General features: G+C 33.7%; 2 protein-coding genes across 2 annotated transcripts; both read left to right on the top strand.

Moving 5' to 3' along the window:
* The first annotated feature begins 2,042 nt into the window (after window positions 1-2,042).
* On the top strand, window positions 2,043-12,166 carry LOC100795389 (transcription initiation factor TFIID subunit 4b). The gene is made up of 15 exons (XM_006595924.3): window positions 2,043-2,149; window positions 2,568-2,639; window positions 2,749-2,854; window positions 4,734-5,275; window positions 5,446-5,547; window positions 6,445-7,368; window positions 9,437-9,555; window positions 9,663-9,750; window positions 9,864-9,999; window positions 10,121-10,176; window positions 10,251-10,307; window positions 10,391-10,531; window positions 10,658-10,723; window positions 10,799-11,063; window positions 11,569-12,166. The coding sequence occupies exons 2-15, from the start codon at window positions 2,601-2,603 to the stop codon at window positions 11,733-11,735; spliced, it is 2,808 nt and encodes a 935-aa protein (XP_006595987.1). The 5' UTR covers window positions 2,043-2,149; window positions 2,568-2,600; the 3' UTR covers window positions 11,736-12,166.
* Window positions 12,167-13,643: 1,477 nt separating this feature from the next.
* LOC100794328 (acyl CoA binding domain-containing protein) lies at window positions 13,644-17,872 on the top strand. Its single transcript, NM_001255824.3, has 5 exons — window positions 13,644-14,745; window positions 16,222-16,327; window positions 16,410-16,513; window positions 16,637-16,703; window positions 17,490-17,872. Exons 1-5 carry the CDS (start codon window positions 13,841-13,843, stop codon window positions 17,499-17,501), a joined length of 1,194 nt encoding a protein of 397 aa, NP_001242753.2. The 5' UTR covers window positions 13,644-13,840; the 3' UTR covers window positions 17,502-17,872.
* The last annotated feature ends 3,767 nt before the right edge of the window (window positions 17,873-21,639 follow it).

Below are 21,639 nucleotides of genomic sequence, written 5' to 3'. Positions count from 1 at the left end.
TAAGCAATGTTATGATTTTTTTAATGTGCTCCTCTAAACTATTTTTACTTAAAATAAATAATTTTTTACTTTTTTTAAGAAACAAATTCTATTCGTTTTTTAAAAGACATTTAAATAAAAAATATTTTTTAATTTAAACAAAGTGATCCAAAATTCTTTAATTTTTTTTTAAAAAAGATAGTGATAAAATATTGCCTTTTCAATATTAAAAAATAACAATGAGGTCACAAAAACTTGGTGGATGATTTGGAAAGCGCGAAATGAAATCGCTTTGAACAACAACAAGTGGTTTTCATGGTACATGTCTATAATCAGTTTTGGTATTTGCTGCATATATCTCATAAAGCAAATTTGGTTTAGCAGCATATTAGGCCTATAGCTCTTATCAAATGGGAACCTCCTCTCCTTTCAATGTCATTAGTTATTTAGATTAAAACTGATGGAAGTTCCTTTGGTAATCACAGTCCATCTGGGTTTGGTGGCGTGCTTCGTGATACTTTGGAAAATTGGATTTCAGGATACTTGGACACTAGTGATTTTTCAGCAAATACCACCATTGCAGAGCTTTATCCAATATGGTCTTAAAGTGGCTAAAGAAGTTGATTGCATACATGTAATTTGTGAGACGGATTCAACTATATCTCTACAATTCATATCTAAAGGAGTTATATATGGTTGTTTATCCTTATGCTTCCATTGTGGATGCTATTCGATACTTCATGCAATTCTCTTGGGATCTCTCCTTCAAGCATACGTTGAGACAATACAATTTTGTTGCGGATTCATTGGCAAAGAAAGGAGCCAAGTGTAGCTTTTTCACAATTCCTTTCGTCTCACATAAAACTGCTTAAATTCACTATGCGCAAAATTGAAACAAGTTTGGAAAGAGATTTATTGTTTACCCCACAGTTTCTTACATTAATTTAAGAAAATTAAACATATAAAACGTTGTTTTTTTTATTTCAGTTAATTTCAGAAATATTTAAAATTTCTTCAAAAATTTTAATTTTAGAATATATTAAATACAAATTTAGTACTGAAAGAAATTAGTAAATCATTTTCGATCTTCCATTCAAAAATTAAATTTGAGTATTAAAGATCTTCTAAAATTATTTTTTCAGACGTGAAGAAAAAAAAAATTGCTTAGAAAAAATATACAAAAAGTAATTCCCGTTTAAAAATGAGAACTTTGTCCAAGAAGACCAAAACAACAAGCCCAATAAAATGGCCGAACCGATATGGCGATGTCCGAGTCTCAATGCTTCCTTCGCTTCGTATATAAAAGCCTTGATTTTCACTAGTTTTTTTTTCTAAGATATGCATTACACCAGAGTAAGAAGAAGAAAAAAAAAAAAGCGTATGCATTACACATTTACGCATGATAAATGCTTATTTTATACTGCTATAATTTATAATAAATAAATATTTTAAATGTATAAATTATATTATAATTAAAATCTGTAATAAATAAATATTTTTGTACTTATAAATTATATTTAAATTTTGTTAAATAATTTATATTTTGATATATTATTTAATAATTGATTGATATTAAAAGTATAAGAGAATCTAGAATATGTATGTTAAAAGCGTAATTGAATTTTTTAAAAATAAATATATATTTAAATTAGTTTTTGATATTTTGTCATTGATATTGCATAATAGGATATATTCTGAAATTGGTGTAAAAAAAGATATATTCTGAATCAAGACATAATAGGATAAATAATTTGAATTTTAAAGAAGAATTATATATATTGAAAATTGATTTTTTGATATTAGTTACAAGTAAATCATATAATTGATTTTCTTTTTGGTTATTATCGCAAATAATTGTATATAAATAGTTAATGTGCCAAAATTAAGTTAAGTGATTTTTGCAGTGCTTGAATTCAATTTTTTTGATTAAATTTTATTTATCTTTTCAATCGAACTTTATATTAATTGGCATCTGTTTTTTTTTTTATCATGATGAAAAAGAGGCTAAAGAAAGAAAAAAAAAATAGAAGACTTACACTTATATATAAAGGGTTTGTCCTGTGTAAAAGCGAACCTACAAATACAAAATCCCTCTTTGATCATCCCTTGTTCGCGAATCGTGTTCGGTAGGACAATTGTCTTGGTTCCTTTTGCTCTCTCTCTTGGTTGGGTCAGTTGCAATTACTCAACCTATTTCATTCACATCTATTCTCAATTTTCTGTGTAATTAGAATTTATATTATTTTAGCGCGTAACTTTGGAATACATAGTGGATATCATAATTGCTAGGTCTTGTTCTCGCACCCCATGTGTTTGATGAATTGACGTGTATTTTATTTTAGATGTTTAGAATTTAGAGCATGCTTGCAAGCTCGTGAATAACCCTATTCACCATCCCAGCTAACATGACACCATGAAATCCCCCCCCCCCCCCCCCCCCCCCCCCCTTTTACAGTGAAATTAATTGAATTCTATTAGTATGTGATTGTAAATGTTTAGGCAGAACTGTAGAAGTAGAACACGTGATCAAAATGCTTATAGACTGATATGGTGTAAAGAAAAATTCTGATCTCATTTTGGTTAAATAGAGCAACAAAGATAACAAGTGCGGCGAAATTGCTATGGACCCATCTATCATGAAGCTTCTAGAAGATGATGAGGTTTACTCCGTTCTTCTTTCATTATTTTGTTTCAAGGAGAAAAACTTTGGCCTATCTTTTACTGAATTGGGGTTTTGCTTATCCTACCACTGTGTTTGATTGTTCACAGGATGAAACAATGCATTCAGGGGTGGATGTGGAAGCTTTCCAGGCTGCCCTAAATAGAGATATAGGTGGAGCTGGGTCTACTTCACAGTTTTCTGGTTCAGATGCAGGTATCTCTCAATTTTATTCATTATTTTCTGTTCAACATTAATCTCTCTCTCATTCTGGTAATGCTTGATTTCTTTGTTGTTATTTTTTATTATTCTATTCAAAGTCACTGCTTCTTCAGCCCATGTTTGAGTTTATTGTTTACTTTTTACACATTAAAAATAAAAAATGATATAGAAAATCTTTATGTTTGATCACGATGTTTGAAAACTGAAGAATTTTGGTTGTTGATGAATGTTAATTAACTATGCCTCAAGTTGATATCTCCATTTATGCCTTGTGTTTCTTTGAATGGAATTTGGCCAGTACTAGTTACAAAGGTCCAAGAGATGTTTTACTATTTAATATATGGACTAAACGGATTTCTACTTCAATATCAAATTATCATTATGCCCCACTACAACAAAGTATATGTGTGGTTAGATTTTTGTTGCTTTTTGTGGACTGCTAATTTTCTTGCCAGCATTGTTGATAGAGCTGATAATCAGAACTAAAATTCACTCTGTTGCTGAAACAAAATGACCTCATAAACAGGGTGAGTCTGGAACATAGATCTCTTTCAAACAGGAAAAGGAAAATAGAGCTGTAAGCTAGTTGAGGTGCCTACTTGGCTATCTCCTCCGGCCCTCCCTACCAATACCTTATTCAATGTAATACCCCTTTTCTTCCCATTTCCTCCCTTGTGTTTCGTCATCCTTACCACATAAAGCTGTTGCAGCCCAAATATGCACTCTGTGCTTTTATTTCATTGTCCTCATTGCCCAGAGCTTATATTCTCTATTACCAGTTATTGATGGTTCTCTAGATCTGAAGCTCTATTACCAATTGATAGGAGACCAAGCGCTGGACTACAGCTAACTGGATAGTTCCCCAATCACAGTGATAGGATATCGAATTTCTTCATGGAAATATGGAGGCTAACTCCTTAGGTAGAGATGGGTCTCTAGAATTCCACAAAACAGAAAAAGGAAAGTTATCACAGGTCATTTGAAGGGCCTGAAACCTACAAATTCGCACTAAATAATAGCCCACCTATCTCATTTCCCCCTGTTCCCTTTTATCCCACACACCCTCTAACTTCACCTCATTGCTTCCCAGTTCCCATGTGTGTTCCCATGTAGGCATGTCATGTGTTTGTAATAGCTTAAATAAATCCCTATTCTTCCCTTATTCATGTTTCTCATGTGGTCTAGCATAGGAATGCCTAACAATAACCAGTAGTAGCTGAAAGAATCACCTTGTCAAGGTGGAGGTTCTAGTGGTTGCCCTGTAGTAGCTGAAAGAGCTACCCTGGATCCCATTGCTTGGAGTATGGTGACTGAGTTCCATTCCTCTGAATTCTTTGTTATTTGAGTTGGCATTAGAGGTTTGAGTGATTGCCCGGTAGCTTCTGAAAGAACTCCCCTGGATCCCATTGCTAGAAATATGGTGGCTAGGAGTCCCATTCCTTGGAACTCACTTTGCTATTGGAATTGGCATTAGCAACTCCTGGATCAAACAATAATAAGTCATAGACCAACCAACCCTCAGGAGCTGATTGTGTGACCATTGCATTATAAATAATAGTCCCCTCTTTGTTTCTTGCAAGTTGCGACTACTACCATCATTTTTGCTTCTGAATAATAACTGTAGCACTCTGATTCTGAAACAAAGCTGCATGTAGCTTTCTGGTTTTGTTCCCCCAAATAATTGACTAAGAAGTAGTAATTCTTCTTTGAATCCCTTGAAAGAACAAGCATAGTGGGAGTTGAACCTTAATAGGAAAAATATTAGTTTTAGTTCTAAATTTAATTCAGTGTTGGGTCATGTGATTTTTTATATTTGCTTAGTGATTTCTCAAGTGACAAGTGCTCATTCTTTATGCTGCTATAATTGCTGCAGTGTTGTCTCAAGGAAGCAATAATATATCAAGTCAATCTTTATCACAGTGGCCTACTTCTAACCATGACACCCAAACTGACTGTCAAAAGCAAGAATCTAAAACTGCACAACAGCAAGAGCAACCTTCATCTGAGGTGGAACTGAAGCAGCACGGATCTCTTGCGGAACAACTACAGCATGTTGCTTCTCAGGACATAAATACTCCTCATTTATCACAGAAACAATCTCAAGATGAATGCCACCAAGCACCAGCTGTACAAGTTTCCCTCCCCAATTCTCAAGCTATCGGAATTCAGAATTCTGGAAAAGATCCAGTCCTTAATAATGAGGTAGTAAAGAATCATAACCCCAGCAGTGAATCTCAGTATGCAAAGTTGCAGCAGATGAGTAATCAACAGGCTACAGTCTCTGAGCAGCCGAGTAGTCAAGGAAATCGTAGTACTAGTAAACAAGTACCATTTGGCATGTTGCTACCCATCTTGCTTCCTCAACTTGCCAAAGACAGAGCCATGCAACTTCAAACTTTATTTGCTAAATTGAAGGTGGGTTTTCAAAATCCTATCTTGCTATCCGGTCATTTGGCCCCCTCCCTCTTTCTGTGTTAAGTTTTAGTATTTGTGATGATAGTTTAGGAGACCAGCTTATAAACAGATATCCCATGCTAGTATGCTACTAATTTTGTGTTTCATTATTTTATTGTTTTTTGTTCTAGAAAGAGGAGATACCGAAAGACAGTTTTGTGCGGCTTATGAAAGGTATCGTAGGGGATCAGATGCTTAGATTAGCATTAGCAAAGGTGCAAGTGCAACCACAGGTAGTAAGAGACATGATTTGTGTTGTGGATGGTTTTTATTGGTCTACTTAAATACTCCCTCCAGATTTAAATATAAGCAAAAAAACCTGTTTCACGCTAACTAAGAAAGTTGGTTAACAACATTGCACCAATCTCAATTAAAAACAAGGCTAAATGACCTATTTGGTCCTTTATCTTATTTTTTTGATTCAGTTTGGTCCTTTATCTTATTTTTTTGATTCAGTTTGGTCCTTTATCTTTTAAAAAGTTCAATTTGATCATTTATCTTACTTTTTTGGTTCAGTTTAGTCCTGTATTTTTTTAAAAAGTTTATTTGGTCCTTTATCTTGTTTTTTTTTTGTTTTGTTTTAGTTTCGTCTTTTATCTTATTTTATTTGTTCAGTTTGGTCATTCAATCTATTTAAGATTGACACTGTTAATCATTTAAAAATGAACTTTTTTGGTTCAGTTTTCTCCCCTACCCCTGCACTTTATTTTTAACAAAAAAAGATCATTCTTAAATGATTAATGACGTCAATCTTAAATGGATCAAAGGATTAAACTGAAGAAAAAGAAAAGATAAATGACCAAAATAAACTTTTAAAAAGATAAAGGACTAAATTGAATCAAAAAAATAAGATAAAGGACCAAATAGGTCATTTGGCCTTAAAAAAATAAGTTATTTTCCTAAACTGCCTTCATTAGAATTTGATATCAAGAATAAGGAATCATTGGAATTAAGGCCCCTGTTAAATGAAGGGTTTTTTTTGGAGATGGTCTTGTTAAATGAAGTAAAATTAGTTAAGATTTGCTTAATATTAAAAACCAACACCCAATGGAATTTTTTGCTTATATTTGAAATCGAAGTAGTACTGATGTTATGGTCATGCTAAGATTCATGTTTTCATATTATTATAGATAAGGCCCAATCAAGCATCTGCTGGGCAGCAGCACCCTATGAGGATGCCAACTGTTGGTTCAGGTGCAAGGCAATTGAATGATCCCCATGCTTTAGCACAGATGCACCAGAGAAGTATGAATGCTGCCGTTGACCAATCTCGCATGGGTTCTTCGGCTGGCCATACTATGGAGAGCAATGCTAGAAAATCTCAGGAACTGGATGTTAAATTAGAATCTCAAGGATTGCAACCAAGCCAATTGACATCTTCCAGTTCCAACACAGTTGGCCAAGAAATCGAAAGAACATCAGTTCACATACAAGGGCTTAATAAGCAGCAGCAACAACATCTACATTTCCCATCAGCATATGGAAATAGTGGTGTTAACTATAACCCTTTTTCTGGGACAACCAGTAGTTCCACTTCATCTATCAAATCACAATCGCATGATTCACACATGAGTCAAATTTTGCATCAAAGTATTGGTTCAAATCATCACTTAAGTGGGTCAACACATGGTTTGAATGTAATTGGTATGCCAAAACTTGAACAGCAGAATTCTTTTAATGATCCCAAGAGACTGCCAGGTGGATCTGTGTCTCCTGCTGTAAACAATACAGTGTCTCAACAAACTAAAAATGCTTGGCAACCATCAACAAACAAAGAACAAAATCTGGGCTTAATGTCATCTGTTTCTTATGTCAAAAAGGAACCTAGTGACTTATCTACTGAGCAGCAAAATAGGCATAGTTTGTCTAAATTGCATGGGTATTCTCCTGTTAATTCTGCTCAGCTTGAACAGGGTGGTGCTAGTCAAGGAACTGTAAAGGATGAGTTTTCAAGAGGTCAAGCACCTCCAAGCATGCCTCCTACATCTACTGGCTTGCTGCCACAAAGTTCTGCTTCCCCTTCTGTAATGACCCAACTAGACCCCAGTGTCTCGGTAAGTTTGAGACCGACCGATGTATGTGATCTTGTCTAAAGAGAGAATGGTAAATTTTTGCAGGTCAAGTAGTGCCTAAATGTGTCTTTGTTCTCATGGGCATAATGTTCGCTAACAGTTCTGAAAACACTTTTGTAATTAAGTTTTGAGTAAGCATAGATAGTGCCCAAATGTGTTTTTATTCTCATGGGCATAATGCATCCTTTAGTACTATTTGATGCTGAATGTATATATGAAACATTAGTTCTCTCAGATATGTTTTCAGGAAATTTCATTTTTTGTTAAATTGTTTAACAAAGAATCTTTTTCACTAATAGTTCTGAAAACCCTTTCGTAATTAAGTTTTGAGTAAGCATAGATAGTACTCACCGTCTTTTATTTGGGATAGCTTATTTACTGTACTTTTAGGTAGAACAAAGCATGCAAGAAATGATTAAAACAACTCTGAAATTCATGATTGTCAATAATAATCAAGCAAAAAGTTTCCAAGTTATGAAAACTGAAAAGAGACATTTTATCCCTCCACACTAATTTATGCACCCCACTTATCCCCATAAAAATGTAATACCAGGAACCAAACTGGAAATAAGGTGGGATAGTAGTATCCTTAACTGGGAAAACTGAAAATCCCCAATTCATAAACCACAATTAATGAATATAAAAAGAACCCTGTTCGAAATCATCTTTATTCTGTATTTTACTTGTAACTAGCTCACAGATAATGCAATATATATATATATATATATATATATAGTAAGTTTGACACAGGATGTACAAGTGCCAAGCAAGCCAACTTCAAAGATAAAATTTTTCCTAGCTTTTGTTTTCTCTGTTTTAATTAACTATAATTGTGGGGCTGATTTATATTCCTTTTGATCATTACCAGATCTTAATTTTTGAGATTTGTTAGGAACTTAGTTAATTTCATTAGTTCCATCCTAGGTGTGTTTTTATAATTTTCCATCTATAGGTGATGGTGTTCATTTGGTTTTAGGTTTATGTTCTGTCATTTTCCTTATTTGGAAGACAGGACTAAAATTTGATTTTTTGGAAGCTCCACTGTCTCATGCACTGCTCATTCATTTTTATCCTAGTTCTCAGTTTACTCCTTCTGTGAGCCAATTTTCCAGGCTCATGCTTGGCTCTAGTTAGAATCATGAGACTTGAGTCCACATAATGAGCTCAATTGGGTTAAGCCAAGTGAACTCTCAACATTTAATGACCCAAATAAGGAGTTCCAGATTGCATAAAACTCACTCAATGGATCAAAAACTATTATTATATACTTTAGAAAATCATTTATGTACTTTCACCTGGTGATTTATTTTGGAATAGATGATTCATGACATTTTATCAAATCCTGTATGATCAAGCGGTCATGAGTTTGATCCTTGATGTCCGTAATCTTTTAAATAAGAAGTTAAATTTTAGCACAAGTTATGGTGTGTTTGAGCATTATTAATGCTTCAAGCATGGAAGCCCTTACAAGAGGGGGCATGTTAGATATAAAACCATTCATGTATTTTACCTAACAACTTAAGCTTTTGGGATAGTTGGGTTCATGACAAATAATTTGTGATAAATGTATACGTTCTAAAGATGTGTATGTTATGTCAGTTCATTAACCTTGATTGCTAGGTTTATTTTAATCCTTGATTGCTTTAATTTGTACTATTAGACCCATCATCAACCTTGATTTCCAATTTTACTAGCATTGAGATTTGACTCTTTAACCTATTGTTTGCAAAATTGCTCACCTCTAAGAAACCTCTGATTGATCAGTTTTCTTAAGCAAGTTTATGAGGTGCATCACAAATGTATTGCAAACTTCAATGGAGAATGACAAGGATATAATGTTGTGCTTGTTTTTTATTTCATGTCTTTGGGCTCCAACTTTAGTTTTTTAATAGAATCTACTATTGGGAAATACTAACTCATCTTGCTTTTTCAATGCATTTTTTTAAAAATTCCAAAATATTATTTACACTGAGCATGCCCCATGTTTATAAATATATCTTCAAATTTGTCGATGCCTAATTTCCTTTGGCCCACTTCTGAAATTGATCAGCTAAGCTCTCAGATCCCATCAAATGCTTCTGGAATTGGTGCAAGGACATCTCTTAAAAAGCCTGCTGCTGCCCAAAAGAAACCACATGAAGCACTTGGTTCCTCACCTCCTCCTGCAAAGTGAGACATGTCCTACTCTACTGGATCATGAATAACTTATTTTATGGGTTAATTTCTTAATCTCTTAACTCATTTCAATATATACATAATGTTCCTTTACCCTACAGTAAAAAACAAAAAACTTCTGGGGGATCTGTAGAACAAAGCATTGAACAACTTAATGATGTCACTGCTGTTAGTGGAGTTGACCTCAGGGTATGATACTATGCCAATGTTCAACTAAATCAGATAGTTTCAATAAGTAGGGAATGTTTACTCCTCTACCTCAGAATCTGGGAGTCATTTCTAATATTTCTTTGTTTTTACAGGAAGAGGAAGAGCAGTTATTTTCAGGGCCCAAAGAGGATAGTCGAGTGTCAGAAGCTTCTCGAAAGGCTGTACAAGAAGAAGAGGAAAGGCTGATCTTGCAGAAAGCTCCATTGCAAAAAAAATTAATTGACATCAGTCAGTGTCCTATTTGTGTCATACCTCTGTCCATCTGTTTTAGTTCTTTCCTTTTGAGCTGATCTAGATATGTGCTAGACATACAAAACCTTATGGCTACTTTATGTTGTTACTCTGGCAGTGGCCAAGTGTGGCTTGAAGGGTATGAGCAATGATGTGGAGAAATGCTTGTCACTGGTGAGATTCAAGCAATTTTTCACTTTTCATTGCAGTTGGTTTGCATGTAATCTTATGACTGAGTAAATGTTCAGTGTGTAGAGGAAAGGATGCGTGGGCTGATAAGTAACCTGATTAGAATATCAAAACAGGTCAGTCGATTTTTCTAGGTGCTCCTGCGAATAGTTTTTCATAATCGTATAAAATTTTGTACTTACAAGAATTTTTCTAATAGAGGGTTGATTTTGAGAAAACAAGACATCGGACTGTTGTCACTTCAGATGTTCGGCAGCAAATCATGACAATAAATAGGAAAGTAAGGGAAGAGTGGGATAAAAAACAGGCAGAAGCAGAGAAGATTAGGAAACTAAATGATGTGAGTTCCAAATATTGGAATTTTGTTGAGTTACTGACTACATAAAAACCTTGTTCATACACATTTCCCATCCTTGCATGTCTTGTGTATATTTTCATTTGTAACTTGTGTGCCTATCATTTATAGGTTGACAGCAATACTGGACTTGATGGTGACAAGGAGAAGGACGACGGCCGTGGTAAATCAATAAAGGTATTTATATCTCATTCTTATACTTCACCTTTGTCAACATTTGAAATCCATTCTGTGATTTATAATACGCTGCAGGTGAACAAGGAAGAGGATGAGAAGATGAGGACAAATGCTGCAAATGTTGCTGCCCGTGCTGCTTATGGAGGAGATGACATGCTGTCAAAGTGGCAACTAATGGCTGAGCAAGCCAAGCAGAAACGCGAAGGGGGGGTGGACGTGTTATCTGGTTCTCAACCAGCTAAAGATGTGAACCGCAAATTTTTATCAACATCTGGAAGAAGTACAAAGGATAATCAAGAAGGGGAGAAAAAAGGTTCATCTACTTTTATAGCAAGTTCAGGTGAGGTTTTTTTAAGCTGTTTTTCTGTTATTTCCATTGTAAAATTATTCGATTGCAAGATAGAAATCAATTTTAGTTATTCATGATCCAAATGCTGTTTCTTAATATATGTGGATAAAACAAATTAAGATAGAATAGAAGGAAGTGGACTATGTCATTGTCAGAAAACTCATTCATATAGAATAAAAAACTAGTCACTAGTGCATATGTTTTGCGTGATATTCTATACTTAGTTGAAAATGTTTTGATAAATATCTAGAGATTGTACAGTATCCTACTCTTTCCGCTTCTTTGGGCTGAAGGGACTGTATTGTGCTTCAGATTCCCCGGCCTTGCCATTGTCTTGTTACTAAATGATTAATGTTTCCAACAAAATGGTTTCAAGTAACATTTTGTTGCAGAGATGCTATGTTGGTTTGAATCAAGTAAATTGGTGCCTTTTTTTTATTATTATTGGTTTGTGCCACTTATCATTGCTGTTTTGCTCTTTTGATTCCTCCAACAGTGGCTAGAAAACTTGGGAGGAGTCATGCCATGGCACTTCAAACTAGGGTAGCTCGAAGCATCTCTGTCAAGGATGTGATTGCAGTCCTGGAGAGGGAACCCCAGATGTCTAAATCTCCACTCATGCACCGCTTGTACGAGAGAATTCATTCGGATGCCCCAGTTTAACAAAGGTTAAGCAAAGTACCTAGGTGTCTGGGTTTTTTAATGTTGTTGCTGAGCTTGTTAAGTTATTATCTTCTAATGCTTGCCGACAGAAATTGAAAGGTTTCCTCAAGTTGAAATCGGCTGTTTTGACTTCCACTTCATACAACCCTGGATAGTTTACCTGTTGAATTTGATTTTTCTCCTTTATTTGTGATCGCCTTGTCAGAGGTTTGCCTAGTTTTTGGTTCCATTGTGTGTATTCTTTTGTATAGTCACTCGGTAAAATTGGAAATTAGTGCAATTAAACAGAAACCTCTCACTGGGCAGGCTTTTTTAGCTACAGTGATGCTACTAACACAACAGCACCCCTATCGCCTTGTGCCATTGTTGTTTAAATGCTATTAAACTAATATTGAGCCAGAGTTGTAGCTTTTTGCTCAATACATTTGTAAGTGCAGGCCATCGAAAGTAGCATGATTCTTTAGCCGAGTCTTTAAATTCCCGACATCCATGCATGAGGCGCTTTTACTTACAGCGACATGACTTTTTAAACATTCAAAATGCCATTTGTGGTGTTTTTTTTGGGTCCAATGAGAGGTTAGACTTGCAAGAGGGAGGGGGGAGGGTATAAGAGAATAGGAAAGGGACAAATAAATTGTGGAAAATCGAATGTGTTTACTCCCAATTTATGTCCGGCAGCTTAATCGAGCTAACTCGAGGGTAATTCAAAATGCTATTTCAATCTCCCAAATTTTGAAAAAAGTCAATGGGTAAATAGTCCATGCTTTTTGTTTTGTGGATAGGGTGGTTGCTTTGTAGTTATGAGCTTAGTAAGATTTGAAGTACGATCAAAGGAGGAGGATCGGGGATTTGTTTAATGAACTTTATCCATGTAAACTATCGTACCGTGATTATTTGCTGCAGTTCAAATTTTAGCATTAGCTTTTTCATTTAGCTGGCAAATTAGGCCGAGTGTTTTAAAATTGAGATTCCAATCCGTTTAAAGAAATGAAAAAGGTGCAAATTGAGATATAAAGAGATTAAATATTTGAATCAAAGTAGAATGTAGAGGGATGAGATTGTGTAATTAAATAAAACACTACCTACATGTGAGAACTAGCAATGCAATAAGCTACTGTATTAATTGATAAAAAGTTATGAAAATGTTGATAATAATGAGCACATGAGCACTTTAAATCTCGTTTTTCTTTTTATGGTGCTTTGTGGTGGAGAATGTCATGTTTGCAACACTGACAGAATTTACTTATTATAGTTAAAAATATGCTTAAATAGTCTTTTGGTTTTGAGATTTTGATTGTCTTACGTTAGACTAGATGAGATTTAAAAAATATAATTTATAAAATGAATTACATATAATTGTTCTTGTTAAACTCATAATGATATGACAAGTAGTAGATTATTGATGTTTATCATCATTTAATGCGGTTCTTAATAGTAGGAATCATAATAAAATAAATTTAATTTAAATTAAAGGATTAAAAAAAATTAAAAGACAAATAAAAAAAATACCTTATTTTACAGGGATTATATTATTTAAGCCTTAAAAAATAAGATGTTTAATTGAAAAACTACTTTTTCGATTTTGACAAAAAAAAAAAGAGTAAAATGAATGAAACATGTGATGAATAAGAAGATAGAGGATGTTGGAGTTGGATAACGATGATGATCGTGGCAGCGAGTGATGAGTCAGCATAATCAACGTGGTCACGGACATACGTCCTTTTGCGCTTTTCTGTCACACACGTCGGTGACCCCTTCCCCGTTGTCTCCGCAACAACGGGACCCACTCACTCTACCCTTCCCAAATCCAAAAAGTTACAAATTCGAAAATGTTATATACAAAAAAAAAATCTAAAAAAAATAGAGATTGTTGTTGTATTAGAATTATGTGTAGCCAAAGCATAAAGTAAAATAACCGCAGAATATTCTTTGCTCTGTTGCACAGATTATCCCTTCCTTCCTTCCTTCTTATCATTTCTCTCATTAATTTTCTCTTCTCCAAAACAACCACCATTTAATCCCTAAACCTAATCCTTATACTTTAAACCCTTACTCACCAAACTGTTCATAGTTTTGTGATTTTTTTTTCCACTAAAAATTGTGTTATGGAGCTTCTGACGGTGGTGGATGATTTTTTTGTCACGGCTTCCCTGGCGCTTCTTCTCACCTTCATCGTCTTAAAGCTCGTTGAGGTCATCAACGACACTCACGCCATACCAAAACGTCACGTCGTCCACCGCGAACCGGATCGTCCGGTTTCTCATGCCGAACAACGCTTCACGGTTCAGCCCGCTCCAGCCAAGACCAAGGTCGGTTTCGTTAGTCCGGTTCAGGAGGAATTTGCCACGTGTGCAGTAGGAACCGAACACAAGATAGAAAAAAAGGCTGCCGTCAAACCGGTTCGTCCTCGTGGGAAACGGTTCACGGTTCATCCCGCTCAAAGCAAGAGTGGCGTAGAAACAGAATGTAATAGAGAAGAGATTGCAGTCGAACCGGAACGCAAGATAGAAGAGGCTGTGGTCGAACCGGTTCCGGTTCAGACCGAGGTCACTGTTGGTTTAATTAGTCCGGTTCAAGATGACACGTGTGTAGGAACCGCAGAGAAGATAGAAGAGGCTACTACGGTAGAATCCGATAAAAACGTTGAAGAGGAAATCGCTGAGGGCAATGAAGGAACACAAGAGTTGGATGATTCTGCGGAGAAGAGGAACGTGAAAAGCGTTGAAGAAATCAGCGTAGAACCTTCAACTGAAATTGAAGCTTCTGTTACAGATAGCGGCGTAAAAGAGAACTTCGATGATGATGATGATGATTGGGAAGGGATTGAAAGGAGCGAGTTGGAGAAAGAGTTTATGGCGGCTACGAAATTTGTTAGTGGCGAGGAAAATCGATTGGGGGGTGCTGGAAGCAATTTGAGGATGGAGTTGTATGGGCTTCACAAGGTTGCCACCGAAGGGCCATGCCGTGAACCTCAACCAATGGCTCTCAAGCTCGCCGCACGTGCCAAGTGGTATCAATTTTAAACTTACGTAACTCCCTTTTTTGGTATCAATTAATGCTTCGTGTTATGTTATGTTGTGTCATGCCTTGTTTAATTTGTTGAATTGCCTAACTTTGCATTGCCTTATTTTTTACTCTACTTGCTTGGTTTTGTTTTGAAGCAATTATTACTAATAGGATATTAGGATTTAAATTTTTACCCTTTCTAGATTTTTAAATAACGTGATAGACTGGGCATTGTTGAATAGAGATACAATCTTTTGACTTGCCGTGATTAGCTATAGAATTCACTTTTTTTATATTGGAAAGAAGTGTGTGCGCGCTTGTGTTTTTTTTTCTATTCTTAGGAATCGAAGACCGTCCCAAAGAGTTTATAATATGTGTGTGTGATTATTCAACCAATTGTGCTAAACATGTGTGTGTGATTATTTTTTTTATGCACCAAGATATTTCTGAATTGATGGCAAGAGACGACTAATTCTTTCTAGTGCTTAGAAGTTACCTGATTGGGTGTTGAATTGTCTTTCTTTTTTTTTTTTATTAATTGAAGTTTTCTTTTAATCTCTACTACAACGTTATTTATAAGATGGGAACATGGAGATTCAAATCCCCTTGTTAATAAGCTGTGAATGTGGAAATTGATGGGTAGAGGATAGGTTTCAATCACTCCCCCAAAAGACAAGAAACACAACCCAGTTCTGTGTACATAATTCCATAATTGCACTTGGTGTATGTTTGTTTAAACGTTTCCAACGGACTTTGCATCATCCCAAGGCTTAAAACGCAATAGACACGTCTTTGTTACTTATGCATTTCATTCATTGGAAAGAGTGAAAATTGGTTGCAACGTGTAAACAAACATACCCTTAGGCTGCGATGTTGTCAGCGAATATGGTCACCTAGTAATTCTCATGCATTTGGTTGGGTATTCCGTCAAGACATATATACATGAAAAATGGACAGATAAGAAATCAATCATTAATGTGAATGATAAGACTGTCTTAGTCATGCCAATATTTGAATTAATGGAAAGAGATGAGAAAGAATGAAATATAATGAAATAATTAATAACAACTTCAATTCCATTTGTTTGGATATGCTATAATGGAATGGAACAAAATTTCCATTCCATCTTATTTCTCCCAAATTGAGGATAAAAAAAGAAGGTAAATAATGAAATATGATGGAATAGATTCCATAGTTTTCAATATATCTCATCTTCATTTTATCAATCCAAATAATGAAACATAATATTTATATTCTCTTTTCCATCTTCTTCCATTAATTTAAATATAGAAGACGCAGGTATTATTATTCAATAGGGAAAGAAAAACTGTGTCAAACGCTCTAACTTGGTAAATCAATGTAAACAACCCATGGGGCCGTGTTGTACAAGTTACACGGCATAGCTTGATTGCTAGTTATAATAACAGGGTTGAGAGCTGCTTTGTATGAGTGATCGACAGTACTGCTTCCGTTGTGCAAGGAATGCTTGGCAAAAACTGGGGAACATGAATCCAGAGGTTGCAATGGAGCAGTATGTCAGCCTTCTTTCGGATAAATTTCCCGGATGGATGAAAGATACTTCTGCTGTGAGTTTTTGCTGTTGAGGCATATTGTGTTTTAATATCTTAACTCACATGGCAATGGAATTGAAGCAAAACCCTTTCGCAGGGAATAGGTGAACATGAAACCACAAGGCCTGAAGTTTCTGAGTCTGCTGCTTCTGATTTGAGCACAACTTTGTCTAATCAACAACAAATGATCACAACTGAAAGGTAGTTGATAGTCTATTTTTAATACTTGTTATTGTTATTCATTTGACCAATATTATTAGATCAAATTTTGTGTAGTTTGATTTTGGTTTATCTGATTTTATGATGGTTACATCTCTCATTCAGGGAGCTTGAACAAGAGTCTGATTCCAAGGACCGTAGCCCACTTACAGTGTCAGATTTGGAGAACAGTGTAAGATTTTAATATTATTCAGAGACTTGTTCATTGACGAACAATCATAACTTACATAATGTTGAATCTTAATGAAAAACATTATCTATCTATCTAGATTCTAGTGACCAAATTCTAATCTAGACACTTTGCACTAAAATGAGGAGCCACATAGTGAATAATCATACAAAATTGTTGAAGGAAAATGTAAGAAAACATAAACAGTTGGAGACTGTTGTTCATCTTGCAAATGTGGGATTTCATTGTATGTTTTACTTGTGTCGCTTCCCTTCTCTTACTGTATCATTCTTAGGCTTCTACCTGACACCTAGAATGATTTTTTTCGACAACTGCAAACAACTAGAATGATTTATTTTGTTCTTCCTTGGCTAACAGTCTGATTTTCTGTCCTTTTTATCTTGGTTTTTGCTCACAAATACCCTTTAAGCATTGCTTAAAGAATCAATAAATATTTTTTATTAAATCACGGTAGGGGGCATTGATAATAACAAATATTACTCATTCATATATATATAAAAAAATATTTTTGAAACCTTAGCTTATATCCTAAGGATATATATATTAGTATTCTCTTCTTTTTTTAAAGATGTCACCCAACAAAATTTGATCATATGAAATTTGTAAATGCAATCTTGGATGAAAATATTTGATGTTGCTCCAAAATTTCCCATGCCATATGTTACCATCTACTCTTTTTATCTATGTCATTGTTAGAATTATTTCAGAAATTGAAATTCATGAGTAGATTGCATAGACATTAGTTAGCTTAACATGGAAACTTTTCAGGTTAACAAATGATGGCATCTCTCTGCTAATATCCCGCGCAACGGGACATTCTCCTGCATTTATTTCGTCAAAAAGAAAGAGTGATTCAAGTATATAAGGAAGTACGAGAGATTCTTGGGCTGTTTGTTTTCTGCTTTGTTCCTTAAATTATTTGTTGATCATGATGTGTTCTATTGTTCTTCAATATGCTCAAGTTGTTAATATATTTTTTGTACATAAATAAATGTGTGTATAGGATCATATGCGCAGCCGAAGATTACGTACTTATGGTTGTTAAAAACTAATTTATCAATATCATGTCACTCCTGTGGCATTTCAGAATGTTATGCTATCTAGTGCAATATCTCAATTTGACCAACTATCTAAGATACCTACCTATTTAAGTATTTATAAATTTCTTAGTAACGTGAAATCCGGTTACACCAAAGTCCAAACTATCGTTAAGTTTACTATCTTTTGATTTTTCATTCTACTGTCTTGGTTATATATGGTATTGAAGTCTGCTAGTAGATAAAAAAAATGTTGTGGTTCCTAGTGTGTATTCTTCCAGCACTCCGTGCTTTGCAATATTAGTGTGTTTAGATTGGTGGTTAGTTGAACTAATTATGATTTTTGAAAGTAATAAATAGTTGATTCTGTGGTGAATTTACCGTTATTTTATCTATTTGTTACTTTCAAAAATCATGGTGAGTTTAACTCTACCGCCATTTCAAATCTACACTTAATCTCAAAAGCATTTTGAGTTTAGGCCCCTTTGTTCATTCGAAGAAAAAAATCTCTCTACTACAATCTATTATTATTCTTAACTTGGGAACTGGGTTCAAGATTATGTTTATTAAAAATATCTGAAAAGTTACTAGAAGTTTTTAGTTGAAAGTTATAAAGTTAGCCTACTAGACTGGGTCTTGCTAGTTAGTGTTTTTAATATATTGGTTAAGGAACTAAAAAAAAAATCTTATTGTGTAAATTATAAGAGAACATAAATAAAATCATATGGAACGCAATCTTTGGTCTCACAATAATAATATTAACCCATGCTCTTAGGATATTGGTTAATATTTATCTATTAAATTATAGACTTGGTAAAGTTGTTGAAGTGATTGATAAATGTAAATGACAAATATGGAGATGAAGTAATTTAAATCATGGTATTTTATGAAGCTAGGGTACATACAACTATCTTAAACAATAGCTTTTTTAGTATATTAAATGAGAATATTTTTAGGAGTTTTACTTCAACAAAAACAAGAGTGATTTTAAGGATTTTTCTTAATATCTCTTTCAATCCATTATTATTAATATTTTGAATTCTAACTTGAATTTCACAACAAAAAAAACCTTGAATTTTAATATTTTTTATCATAAATCTCAAATATAATTTATATAGTTAAAATATTTATTTATTATAAATTTTAGTTACATAAAATAAATATTTATTTTAATACATGGACAAAAATGTATGCATATGTTTAATTTGGTTAAATTAATATGTTGATCCTTAAAACACATCCAAAACAAAACACGTTTAAGGGATATGATTGTAACGGAAGATAATTTGATCACAGATTCATGAATGGTACTATTTGGCAGGCTTATGCTTAAACCACCATCAAAATTGATACCACGCACCGGCAACTAGAACTGCTCGCTAGATTTTTCGGGGTTCATGTTATTGGTGTAACCGTTTTAATCATAGAGTATTTAAAAATATGGTAATTAGGGTCAACTATATAATACTCTAGCATTGTTTAAGATAACAATATTTACCATAATTTTATGTTAGTATTCGCACCTTCCAATTTTTAGTGCGTGCATACTATCAAGGCTACTCATGAAAGATGTCTAGCAACGTTGGGAAATTACCTTAGAGCCAGAGAGGAGGGGTAGCTTACCTTCAATGGTGGGGATGAAGGGTTCCCGACAAATGGTACCTTAGTCTAGCTAGGGCCTTAGGATGTGTTTGGTTGAAAAAGAAGAAGAGAAATAAAGAAAAAATTGTGTGAATTTCATGTAGATTTTACATCTCTTATATTCTATTTTAATTTTTTTAAAAAATATTTTTTTCTTTTTTATTTTCATCTTTTAAACCAAACCTATACTTAAAGGACCTATATAGACCAAGTGTTTCTGCCTAGCATGATTACATCTTTCAGGTTCTTCTACAACAATGAGACTAGGCCTGTACAAAAAAATTTAAAAAAATTAAGATAAACTAAATTTAAAAATTTAAACTATTTAAAATAGTTCCTAAACAAAATCAATCTATTATTTGGATTTCGATATGGTGTCCTTGAGACAATTGCTATTTGTACTACTCCTTTTTACTTATGCACACTTTTGTGTTTTCTTTTAATTTTAATTTTATTTAAAAAATATATTTTTCTCATAAATAAAATTTCAGAAATGATTTTAATAATGAGTAAATGTATTAATGTTTTAACACATTTTTGGAAATTAATATTTGAAAGTATTGGAAATTTAACACTTCGAGATTCAGAAACTTGCAGTAAAGGTGATAAAACAGTTGACGACAATGCAACTTCAACCAATTCTCTGCAAACCCTTGAGTCTTCCTATTGACCTTATAACGAACAAGCATGCCAAGAGCATTAACACCATTGGTTAAAGAGAAATCTATAAACCCCAAACCCTTATCCACCATTTCGATAAACAAAATTAAAGGCTCTAAGCCTTGTCCATTTTGACAAGCCCAAACAAAAAATGCGTTATAAGATTACGCCAGAGATAATGTTATATTAATTAAGGTTAGATTGTTTCGGGTTAAGTTGCTTAACAAAAATCATCCAACCCAACTGAATTCAATTGTGTTTCGTTGAGTTGGGTCTTTAATTAAACTAAATTCAATCCTATTTAAGTCATTTACACTCTTATTTACTAGTATAAGTTAAATCACTATTAAACTATTACACCTTAGAACTAATATTTTGATCAATTTAATGGTTGATTCAATTTTAAAATTATTGTTAACTGGCTATTCATTCTAAAGTTATATCAAGGTTCAATTGCACACTTAATATCAATTTTGATATTTTTCATTTAAATACTAATTTTTTATTATCTATAAATTTTGGGATATCAATCATATGGATTTTAATAGTGCATATATTTGAATTGCACTAGATTAATTATTGAGAATTCATTTTTTATTTTCTCCTTTTATCCCTCTCTTTTTAATTTATCTCTTTGTTTTTCTTTTCTCTTATTTTTCTTCTCATCTCTTTCTTTACTCTCACCAACTCCACCTCTTAGCTGTAAGTAAACTTTTCATCGTCTCTAATTAAGGGTGACAAATAGATGGATTGAATCAATTTTAATTTATATCCTAATGAATTGAATAAAATAAATTAACCTAATGAATTATTTTAATCCGTGTTAAGAATCCCATATCGGGTGATTAATGAACATGATATAGCTGGGTAGATTACTCCCTTATGAATTGATTTTTAAAGAGACTTTTCGAATGTCTTTATTGCACTTTAACAATCCAATTCATTATAATACGGATTAGGATTATCTTATCCAGTCATTTGTCACCCCCAAGTTATACTTCTTGAATACATAGGGAGACACATTGTTTTGTGTTCCATTTATGTGTAGAGGTTCGTACTTGTTTGAGTTTTGTTTTTGCTTCTCAAAGAGGCTCGCCCTTCTGCTTCTCATGTTTGCATCAGTCCGTGAAGGGTTTGCCAGTAGTGAAAGGGTAGAATAGGTGAGGCAGAGGGGGTGGAGAATGAGGGGAAGAATAAAGAAGAAAAACAAGGTAAATCGAGAAAAGAGGGAGAGGAGAAAATAAAAAACAATGAAAAACCCTTGACCATTAATCTAAATTAAATATATCAAGTGTTTCAACTATTCCTTATGCGGACTCACTTCAAAATCACTTAAACTAGTAATTTATTAGTTATTAGTAATATTAATTTAAATCATAATATATTTTTAACTTAAATATGTTTGTAGTCACTCAAATATAAATCATTTTCAATTTAATCTTTTAAATTTGAAGTTATTTATTTTAGTTCTTATAATTCACATAATATTCTTTTTTTGTCCTTGTACAAATTGTGGGCCAAATAGAAAAATTAAAGATTCATAATTTTTTATATTTTTTACTGTGATAATTTGATTTTTT

The sequence above is a fragment of the Glycine max genome, chromosome 14 (genome assembly GCF_000004515.6).
Source record: "Glycine max cultivar Williams 82 chromosome 14, Glycine_max_v4.0, whole genome shotgun sequence".
NCBI classification, from domain to species: Eukaryota; Viridiplantae; Streptophyta; class Magnoliopsida; order Fabales; family Fabaceae; genus Glycine; species Glycine max.
Note: the sequence above shows the minus strand (reverse complement) of the source record. Positions and strands in the feature narration are given on the sequence as shown.

Bases quoted from the DNA above. Each gene is read 5' to 3' on its own strand.
- LOC100795389 (XM_006595924.3), top strand. From the start codon at position 2,601: ATGGACCCATCTATCATGAAGCTTCTAGAAGATGATGAG. The intron at 5,276-5,445 runs GTGGGTTTTCAA...TTTTTGTTCTAG, and splicing joins CTTTATTTGCTAAATTGAAG to AAAGAGGAGATACCGAAAGA. The intron at 10,308-10,390 runs GTCAGTCGATTT...TTTTTCTAATAG, and splicing joins TGATTAGAATATCAAAACAG to AGGGTTGATTTTGAGAAAAC.
- LOC100794328 (NM_001255824.3), top strand. From the start codon at position 13,841: ATGGAGCTTCTGACGGTGGTGGATGATTTTTTTGTCACGGCTTCCCTG. The intron at 14,746-16,221 runs GTATCAATTTTA...CCGTTGTGCAAG, and splicing joins CTCGCCGCACGTGCCAAGTG to GAATGCTTGGCAAAAACTGG. The intron at 16,514-16,636 runs GTAGTTGATAGT...TCTCTCATTCAG, and splicing joins CAAATGATCACAACTGAAAG to GGAGCTTGAACAAGAGTCTG.